This window comes from Ursus maritimus, unplaced genomic scaffold (assembly GCF_017311325.1).
Source record: "Ursus maritimus isolate PB19 unplaced genomic scaffold, ASM1731132v1 scaffold_7, whole genome shotgun sequence".
Classification (NCBI taxonomy): domain Eukaryota; kingdom Metazoa; phylum Chordata; class Mammalia; order Carnivora; family Ursidae; genus Ursus; species Ursus maritimus.
In genome coordinates, this window is record NW_024426885.1 from 46,375,852 (window position 1) to 46,386,655 (window position 10,804).

Sequence of the window (10,804 nt, forward strand, 5' to 3'; positions counted from 1 at the left end):
ACAACATTACATATAAGTTATTGCAAATATTTGGGATTGGATGGCCAGTGCATTTACAGGTGTTGGAAAAAAAAACAAACCCACCACCACCACAACAACAAAAACATTTTACCAAAGACAAAAAGAAGCTTTGAGTAACCGGGAGAACATACCATATCCTCAACAAGAAGACTGAATGACTTGGTATTGGAAAAAATGTCCATCCCCCACAAATACATCCGTAACATTGATGTAATTCCAATTAAAATCACCTTGTGCGTTTTTTTGTTGCTTGGGGGAGGAGCATAGTGACATAAGGATTCAAATGCATCTCGAGTAGAAAGGAAAAAAATGGGTAAAATCAGCCAAGGACATTTGGAAAATGAAGAGCCATGATAGGTTCTTACCTTAGCAGATGTTAAAACTCCTTTTAAAAGCTACAGTCATTAAGTAAGCCAATCTGACTCAGGAATAATCAAAGGAGAAAAAAATCCATGAAGCGAAGCAAAGGTTTGGAAGAAGAATCAAGGCAGCAAGTGCAACGAGAGGGGAGAGGACGGGTCATATAATAAACGGTGACGGAACGATGTGCTGACATGTGGAAGGAGAGACGTTACAGCCATACCTCACACCGCACTCCAAAGTGCAGGAAAAGGAAGTACAAAGAAATAAATCATGAATGATATATAAAACAATGCAGATTAGGGGCGCCTGGGTGGCGCAGCAGTTCAGCGTCTGCCTTCGGCTCAGGGCGTGATCCCGGCGTTGTGGGATCGGGCCCCACATCAGGCTCCTCTGCTATGAGCCTGCTTCTTCCTCTCCCACTCCCCCTGCTTGTGTTCCCTCTCTCTCTCAGGCTGTCTCTATCTCTGTCGAATAAATGAATAAAATCTTAAAAAAAAAAAAAAACCAATGCAGATTAATATTAGTACAAGCTTGTGGTGGCACAGATCTTTCTTAGCATGAAACAAATCATTTTTTTAAAGCTTGATATAGTTGGGTAATAAAAATTTTAATCTTCTGTACCCTTGAAAGCACTAAAACCAAAATTAAGAAAAAATAATACTGAGGGGCACCTGGGTGGCTCAGTCCGTGGAGCATCTGACTCTTGATTTCGTTTCCAGATCATGATCTCAGGGTTGTGAGATGGAGGCCCTCATCAGGCTCTGTGCTGGGTATGGAGCCTGCTTAAGATTCTCTCTCTCTCTCTCTGCCCCTCCCCCTGTTCTCTTTCTCAAAAAAAGAAATCCTCTGAGAAAAATATTTGCAGCATAAATGATCTTGAGGCCACTGTCCTCATTGTCTAATCATTATAGGAAAAAATATTATTAAAAAGTATACATGTGTAAATGCCATGAATAATAATAATTGCTGGGATTCAGCATGATTATTATTGTCTTCTTTTCACTTATATGTATTTTCTGAGTTTTCTACCTCCCCCCAAAAAGTGTATTATTCAGGTAGAAAAAAAATTGCAAAATAGGGACCAGAAAAAAAGTTTTCTTTAGGCAACCTAAGCTTCTTACCCGAGAGCAGTGTACAGCTCCTTTACCAGCTCTGAACTTTCCCAGAACGAGTAGGTATGCAAGGTTCCCAACAACCCCCTGTCCAGGGCCAGAAAATGTGCATTTTTCACCTCCTTGAATCCTCCAAAAATCTCAAGTTGGGTGTTGTTATTACCTTACTATTATGAACAAGAAAGTGAAGGCTCAGAGAAGTTCAGCAAGCTTCCCAAGTTCCCACAGGACTAACCAGGAGAATTGGAACTGGATCCCAGGCTGCTCTGACCACAGGCTCAGCACTTTCTGGGCCCCTTTTCATGCCCCTTGGGTTGGGAGGCAAAAGGTCTGAGTTCTGATCCTGCTTCTGTCCCCCCCACACACACACACGACGTCCTTGGCAAGTCCCTTCCTCTGTCTAACACAGTTTCCTCATCTGTCCAGTGAGAAGTGGATTGGCCCAAATGGGGTGTCACATTCCTCCCCGCTCAGACATGTGAGATTTCTGTCCTTATAAAGCTCTCAGTACCAACCAATGGCCAAACCAGAGATGGGCGCCAATAGCCTGGGAGCTGGGGATGGTGGCCACACACAGATGCCCCACACCCTGGCTCACCTTGAACTCCTCACGGATGCGTTCCTCCAGGACTTTGGCAGCCTTCCGGTCCTCCATCTCTACTTTCCACTTCTCTGCCAGGATCCGGGCTTTCTCATTGGCCAGAGCATCCCGAAACTTCTTGGTGATTTCTGCCTCCTTCTGTCTCCTTGCAAGAGAAACCAGCAGGTATGAGCTCATGTAGGAAATTGAAGGACCACATAACAACAGGACTTCAAATAAAAACCAGGAGCACTATTTCTTGGTCTATCAGAATGGCCACTATCCAAGAGCAGCAAAACTCAATGCTTGCAAAGTTGGGACAAAATTGTCACTCTCCTGTATGGTAGTGTAAGTCAACCGAATTGTTCAGGAAGCCAGGGGAAAAAGGACTCAGAAGTCCTTTCTCTTATTCAAGTTCACAAAAGTGTAGGTAGAAGATGTTCATCAGAGGATTTTTATAACATAACAATTGGCAAACAACCTAAATGTTCATCAACAGGACCAATAAGTTGGGTTTCTCATAATGGGTACCATATAGTAATCTTAAATAACATTGTGACTCTATATTAATCAGTTTATCAAGGTGTTGCCCAAATGCTCACTGTGATTATCTTAGGTGCTGGGTCTTGAGTTATTGTTACAATTTTACAATTAAAATATTGTCCTTAAAAGCTGGGTAGGGGGGAATGTTGAGATCAGTTTCATACGGATTTCCAAGCTTGGCAAAAAAAAAAAAGTTAAAAGTTGTTTACGAGAGAAGTCTGACTCCAAATCTCACTGGAGGCTCAACTATCCACATTGTGTGTGGCAATGCAGCTAAAAGGAAGAGGAACAAACAGACGACAAAAGTGAATCCAAATTCCTCTATAGTCCCAGAGACAACTCAGTGAGGAATACGGGAAACGCATGTCATCTGTATTATCTCAGTGAATCCAAACTATGTCCAGATGAAAAGAGTGTTAATGCCCACACCACAGATGTGAAAACTGAGACCCCAGATCAGCTCACTACTCACCAGTGGAGCCAGGATTTGAACCTATAAAACCTACCTGATAAAGACTCTGATCTTTGGTCACCTCATCTTGGTGGCGCTCAACCGGGTCAACCAGCTGCCCGGCACCGCCTCCCTCCCACCCACAACCTGTCGTCCCTCAGCTTGGACCCGGCCTGGGCTCTGTGTTCACACCCCGCCCAAGACCCATCTGCACCTCTCACCAGAGCTCCTCGGCCTCCCTCTGTGCCTGCAGCCGTGCCCTCTCGGCAATGAGCTCCTCGGAGATCTCTTCATAGGGCTTGTCGCCGGGGCCTTCTCCCATGATCCAGACCCAGACGTCACCATCTGCCCCCAGGAGCCACTGAATGTGCTTGTCGCTTGCTGCCTCACAGGAGGAACAAGAAAGAAAGAAGAAACAGGTCTGAGTTCTAATGAGCCCCGGAGGAGCTAGACGGGCCGATGATGCACGACCATCACACCTCTCTACAGAACGCTGTCATCTGCAAAAAGCATTCCAGCAAGATATCCGCCCGAGTGCAGGTCCACCTCCACCTCTCCCTCCCACTCCCTCCAGGGAGAAGCACAGCTGCCAAGTCAGCCCGCTGAAGCAGGTGCCCAAGGCTGGAATCGGCGTCGGCGGCCGAGAGTGGCCAAGCGCCTCGGAGATCTTCAGCAGACAGAAAGGCAGGAGACAGCGCACCTGCGCCTTCTCGCTCTCCCTCCTGTCCACTGGCTGGAAACAAGGAATTGGAGACAGTGTTGCAAGATACACAGCCGAGGCTCCTGACCCACATCAGCCTGTAACACGAGCAAGAAATAAACCTGTGTTGTATTAAAGCCACTGAGATTTCTCAGTTTGCCCGTTGCCACAGATTCCGTGGATTACCATGACTAAAAGGGACATCTGTCCCCAAAGCAGGGTAGTGCTGGAACAGAAATATCAACTATGTGTCATTGCCTTAGCAGTGAGGTGGCATTCAGCCGCAGGCGGAATGAATGGCTAGGGATCCCTGTTAATACAAGAGCAAAACATCTGATAACGTTGTCAGATGCTGTAACTGGAAAGGCAGACCCTCACGCCTTCCAAACCTGCCACTCTCAGGCAAGAGATTGGAAAACAGAACATTGGCGGTGCGTGTTGCTTGCTAGCAGCTGTGTTCAGCAGGGTGTTAAGAGAAAGAAATGAATTCCAGAAAGAATTGAGTGCTTTGCAAGTAAATACGAAAGGGAATAGAGAGAAGACAGAAATCTGGGACTTTGTAGGATTGGATAAACCACCTCCTTCTAGGGCCCAAATTATAAGAGAGGGGATTTTTTAAAGTTTGCGTGACAGAGCCCAAGAGAACTGCTGAGGTGAAGAAAGTGACCTAAGGCACAGAACACTGTGGCGGCCATGAGAATGTGCTCCACCGACATCCAGCTGCAAGGAGCAGAACCCAGCAAGCACCTCAGTTCCTGCGTTCCTGTGTTTGACCCTGGCCATGCTTCCCAGACGTGGCTCCCAGCCTTTGACTGACCATGGTGGGCCCGTTCCTGGGAGACAGCAGACTCTTCGGATGGGCAACATTGATGACCCCCTGACAAACTCCCTTGGGCTGCATGGCTGTCTAGAACACCTCCCCCCGCCCCCACCCTGCCTAGAACACCTCTGCCTGCAGCACCTCCTTCGCTCAAGGTCAGACTTTGTTGCAATACAATGGCCCTCCCACTTTATTTATTAAGCCCTTGTTTGTGTCACCCCATCCCGTCACTACTCCTCAGAGGAGTCAGGCTAACACAAGTGCATTTAGAGTGCAATCCCTCATATGATTTTTCAAAGAGCCTGAGATAGATAGATAGATGCCCTTTGGTTAGGATAGGAGAGCCATAGGGAAATAGAGGCAGAGAATTACAGTCAACTTGCAAAATATGTCTAGAAAAGAATTTTAGATGTGGTTACAGGGACACGAAGCAATCAGATCAGAAGCCTCCTAAGTTTTTGAGTCTGGACTAAAAAAAAGCCTTTGATTGTTCAAGACATCAGCCACTCTTGGGTACCCAACCTCAATGAAAGAACAGGCGGCCGGTTTCAAAGGCTGTACTGGTCCAAGGAGCGCGTGGTCCTCAACACTCACTTCAGATGAGGCCACGGGGAACGACGAGCAAGGAGGAGCCTCCCGAAGGGCACAGTCCTACCTTTATTGAAGGCTGTCCCTTCACTGCCAGGGCAGGAGAGCCATAGAGCCGGACCTGTAGGACTGCTGGAATGCTATCAGCTAGTGACTGAGTGGGGCTCACACGCTCCCCTTTCCCATAGTGGACATTCTCACCCCGCTCTACCGCTGAGTACTGTGTCATAAAGGTGGGGGGTGTTTGGATGACATGCCTTTTCAGCCACATCTAGACATTAGAGAGATCAATGCAGAGCCCATGCAGACTGGACTTTGGGCTGGAGGCAGTGATTGCATGGGACTTGAGGGTAACCCCCTTAAGGAGGTGGTGAGTGTATTTATATGGAAGAGGAGAACACAATGTGGGCGGGACCAGAATGACAACCCGTGACCGCCACCATGCTGTCTGGCACCCCATTTCCCCTCCCTGAACCCACCAGATGACTATTTTCCTCAGCTCCCCTTTGGTTCCATGTATCCATGTGAATGAATTCTGGACAACGGATGTCAAAGGAGGTGATTTGTACCCTTTCAGGCTGCGACTGTTGCCGTTGTGGGACTTTTCCATATTCTGTCTCTCCTCCGCCCATCTCATCCAAGATGGTGGCACTGCAAGGAAAAAGCAACCTGATTCATGAGTCAGTGTTCGGAAGCCAGTGACACAGAAGAGCTCCCCAATCCACATCAAGAAATAAACCTTGTTTATATTAATCCACTGAAATTTCAGGGTTTATCCATTGCCGAAAGCAGCATTAATTCCCTAATGTAGGAGGGTACTGTTACTTTTTTGCATGGTAAAAGCCACATTGTAATATAGAAACACAGCCTTCGTTATGACTGATAAAACACTATTAAAATTATAAAACTTCCAGATTAATAGTGGGGGGAAATAAATGATATGAGGCTTACCAATCTTGCAAAAATCTGTAAAGGGCAAGAGAAAACAAGCACTATGCAGCTATTAGAGCAGACATCAGTGCCCAGCCACCGCCCCTCTGCCCCACTGTCCTCCCTTATCAGAAAACCCTGATCTGCTCAGGGTGTACAGAGATCTCGCAGCATCAGGAGAGGCAAGTTCCTATGCCAGCCTCAAAGGACAAGTAGAATTAGTGAGGGATCAATGTAGGAGAGACCAAATGTCCCTGTTTCTGACAAAGTAGATGTAAACAGAAGTCCTAGTAAAGGGCTTTCCCCCTCTGAACCGAAGGGGAAGACTCCTTAGGAAAAACCCCTTCACCCTTCTTTTATTTTCTCCTTCCTCCTCCCTGGAATGAGGACATGAAGCCAGGAATTGTGGGAAGACCTTTGCCACCATGAGGAAGAAAGCCACAGCTAAGGGCGAGTAAGAAGAAAGAGAGAAGGAGGGGCGCCTGGGTGGTGCAGTCGTTGGGCGTCTGCCTTCGGCTCAGGGCGTGATCCCGGCGTTCTGGGATCGAGCCCCACATCAGGCTCCTCTGCTGTGAGCCTGCTTCTTCCTCTCCCACTCCCCCTGCTTGTGTTCCCTCTCTCGCTGGCTGTCTCTATCTCTGTCAAATAAATAAATAAAATCTTAAAAAAAAAAAAAAAAAGAGAAGGAGATGGGGCCTTGATGATTTTGCTGAGCGGCTATGCCGATACAACTCGTTCAGTAACCTCCAGAGGCTCGCCATTCGAGACAAATAACGAACTTGGAAGAATACAGTTGTATCATTATCAAATGAAATATGATCATATAAATATGAAATGTTGATTTAATTAAGCAACTATTTGCCAGATATTCCATTATGTAAGGTCAAGCACATCCCTAACTGATTTAGATAACGAACACCAAATAACACCGAAGCCCTAAACCCTAAGTATATCCACTAACACAAGAACGTGAACAGAATTAATTCCCCCATTAAAATTCTGATGCTGTCAGATGTGATTAAAAATAAAATCGAGGGGCACCTGGGTGGTACAGTTGGTTAAGCACCCGAGTCTTTTTTTTTTTTTTAAGATTTTATTTATTTATTTGACAGAGATAGAGACAGCCAGCGAGAGAGGGAACACAAGCAGGGGGAGTGGGAGAGGAAAAAGCAGGCTCCCAGAGGAGCAGCCCGATGTGGGACTCGATCCCAGAATGCCGGGATCATGCCCTGAGCCGAAGGCAGACGCTTAACGACTGCGCCACCCAGGCGCCCCCAAGCACCCGACTCTTGGATGTGATCTCAGGGTCATGAGATCAAGCCCTGCATCGGGCTCTATGCTCAGCATGGAGCCTACTTAGGATTCGCTCTCCCTCTCCCTCTGCCCCTCCCCCCATGCTCTCATGTGCAGTCTCTCTCTCTATCTAAAATAAATAAGTAAATAAATATTTTTTTAAAACATACTTTTTTTTTTTAACAAGAAAATGTTAAAAATAAAGAGCTAGGTGACAGTGGACCATGAAAAGGTGAGCAAAAAGAAAGCAGGAGTGGCCATGTTGGACAGGGCAAATGCAAGGACAGATGTGTTAAAAAAGACAAAGAAGGGGGCGCCTGGGTGGCACAGCGGTTAAGCGTCTGCCTTCGGCTCAGGGCGTGATCCTAGCGTTATGGGATCGAGCCCCACATCAGGCTCCTCTGCTGGGAGCCTGCTTCTTCCTCTCCCACTCCCCCTGCTTGTGTTCCCTCTCTCGCTGGCTGTCTCTATCTCTGTCGAATAAATAAATAAAATCTTAAAAAAAAAAAAAAAAGACAAAGAAGAACATTGTGTGACAATAAAAGAGGCACCCCACAAAGACACTAGAACAGTCCTAAAACTTGATGCAACATACAACATAGCAGACAACTGCATCAAACAAAAACTCCCAACAATGCAAGGAGAATCTGAAAGTGTATATACAGTGGGGAGTTTTACTATATTTATTTCAGAAGTTGGTGGATCACGTAGATTTTAAAAATTAGTAGAGAAGATTTAAATAATATGGTCAAAAATATTTATTTAACAATTATAGAACTTAATTCCTTAAGCTTTGAGATTACACTTTTTTTTCCTTTCGAGCTTGCAATCATGAGAAAAAAATTATAGGCCATAATCCCAAATAATAATACAAAAATTAGAAATTGATGGGGAAAATAGCCACTTTAAAAAGCCATTAATAAATTAATAATTAAGAAAATATCTTCTAGTGGGCACCTGGCTTGCTCAGTTGCTTAAAGACCCAACTCTTGGGGCGCCTGGGTGGCTCAGTTGGTTAAGTGTCCGCCTTGGGCTCAGGTCATGATCCCAGGGTCCTGGGATCCAGCTCCACGTCGGGCTCCCTGCTCAATGAAGAGCCTGCTTCCCCCTCTCCTCCTGGCTTGTGCTCTCTCTCACTATCTCTTTTCTCTCTCTCAAATAAATAAATAAAATTAAAAAAAAAAAAAAGGGTTCAACTCTCGGTTTCAGCTCAGGTCACTATCTGTGGGTGGTGGGATCAGGCCCCGCATCAGGCTCTGTGCTGAGCGTGGAGTCTGCTTAAGATTCTCTCTCTCCTCCCTCTCCCCCAGGCCCTTGCCCACCCTGCTTGTGCTCTCTCACTCTCTCTCTAAAAAAAAAAAAAAAAAAAAAAAAAGGAAAGAAAGAAAATAAAATATCTCCTAGGTAACCTATGAATCTCAGAAAAAAATAAAAATTGTAATTACATATTATGTAAGGGGGAAATGTAGCCAAAAAACTACAGGCACACATAACAGTGAGCTCAAAAGAAAAATTCTTGGCATAAAGGCTTTTCTTTTGGATGTCTGGGTGAAGATGTACATCTCTTCTCCAAACACGTAACAATAATAGATACAAAATAACAAGACAAAATGCAGAGGAGTACAAGAAACACCTCCAGGGAATCTACAGCAAACAGGAATGTGAAGCAGAGAGCGAGGAGGAAGCCTTAGACTCCACCTGGTCCTGAAGCAAACAGCGGTCACCAGGAATATGACTCCTACTGGGTGAAGCAGAACAAAGGTTCTCTGGGCCAGGCAGGGACGTGAATAGGATCGTTACTGAAGCCAGGTGCTGGTGATGTGCTTGGCAAGTTCCAGGAACAGCACGGAGGCCATTGTGGCTGCAGTCAATGGGGGCAAGAAGGAGAGTGGGAAGGAAGGTGGGGAAGCAGCAGCAGCCCCAAAGGTGGTAGACACTGTTGCCCAGGTCAGGACTTCGGATTTCCTCCTGAGTGAAATGGGAGCCAGGAGAAGCGGAGAGCGGGGAAGTGACATATCTCATTACATTTCAGAATGCTCACTGTGCCCATGTGTGGAAAACAGATGGGGGGCAAAAAAACCTGTGGGCCTGTGTAAACAGGTCCCGTGGCAGACAGTCTCTTCATGGACTAAGGTGGTATGATGGAGGAGGCATAGGGTGGTTAAGATTCGGGACATATTCTGAAGGAAAAAGCAACATGTGCTTAAATTCTGGATATGAACTGTGAAAGAAAGAGAACGAGAAAACTCCAACGTTCCAAGCTTAAACAACAGAATGAATGGGCTGGCCACATGCAAGAAACAACTTGGAGAAATCAATGATTCTGTTTGGGCCAAATTAAGCTTGAGATGCTTATTAGACATCCAAGAGGCAGTTGAACAAAACGGAGTTGAGAGGAGAAGCTAGAATTAAGATGCACATTTTTGGAGTCTTCGGCATCTAGATATTTAAAGCCACAAAGCTAGGTGAGAACAAAGAAAGCGTGAGTATAGATAGAAAAGAGAAGAGGTCCAAAGTTGGAGGTCCAGGACACTTCAACACTGAGGAGGAGGACCCCCAAAGGAGGCAAGGGCAAAGAAGCTTATGAGCAGGAGAAAAACCCTAAAAGAACGATATCCCAGAAGCCAAGGGGAGAAAGAATTTCAGGAATTAAGGAAGCATCGACTGTGTCAAAGGCTGCTCATGGGTCAACAGGATGAAGACAGAGGAATGACCACTGAATTTGGCACCATGGAGGTCATGTTTATCTTGACAAGAGCGGTTTCATGAGTTGGTGAAAAGGAATACTTGGAAACTTGGAAATTTTTAGAGGGAAATAGAAAAGCACATCATTATAACTTTGGGGAAGGGAAGAATTTCTTCTACAAGACATAAAAAGAATGAACTATGAGAGACAATGTTGATAAATTTGAATACAGATTAAAGCTTAAAATTTCTACACAAAAAGGCACACCATAAAGACAATTAAAAATTAAGCCACCAGTGGAGAGAAGATATTTGAATACACATAACTGTCAAATGATTGCAACAATTAATTAGAGCAATAATAACAGCTCACATCTACAGAGGACTTATCTGCTAATCACGGTTCAACATATTTTACATCTATTAACTTATTAATGTCTAGAACAAGCTTTCCCTACTGGGGTCCTGTGAAAGAAATAAGCCCTGTAGGGGCGCCTGGGTGGCACAGCGGTTAAGCGTCTGCCTTCGGCTCAGGGCGTGATCCCGGCGTTGTGGGATCGAGCCCCACATCAGGCTCCTCCGCTATGAGCCTGCTTCTTCCTCTCCCACTCCCCCTGCTTGTGTTCCCTCTCTCGCTGGCTGTCTCTCTCTCTGTCGAATAAATAAATAAAATCTTTTAAAAAAAAAAAAAAAAAAAAAAAAAAAAAAAAAAAAAAAA

The 10,804-nt window shown here is 45.5% G+C and overlaps 1 protein-coding gene across 2 annotated transcripts in view; it reads right to left on the reverse strand.

The window, feature by feature from the left end:
• The window catches only part of SH2D4B (SH2 domain containing 4B), an 84,490-nt gene that overhangs the window by 56,083 nt on the left and 17,603 nt on the right, over positions 1-10,804 (reverse strand). The window contains exons 2-3 of one of the 2 annotated variants that reach the window (XM_008696313.2): positions 3,292-3,451; positions 2,095-2,242 (exon numbers count right to left, since the gene is read on the reverse strand). In XM_008696313.2, the coding sequence (XP_008694535.2) occupies positions 2,095-2,242; positions 3,292-3,451 (308 nt within the window). Of the gene's footprint in view, positions 1-2,094; positions 2,243-3,291; positions 3,456-10,804 lie in introns of both variants that reach the window. The other variant, XM_040624486.1, reaches the window with a different exon arrangement.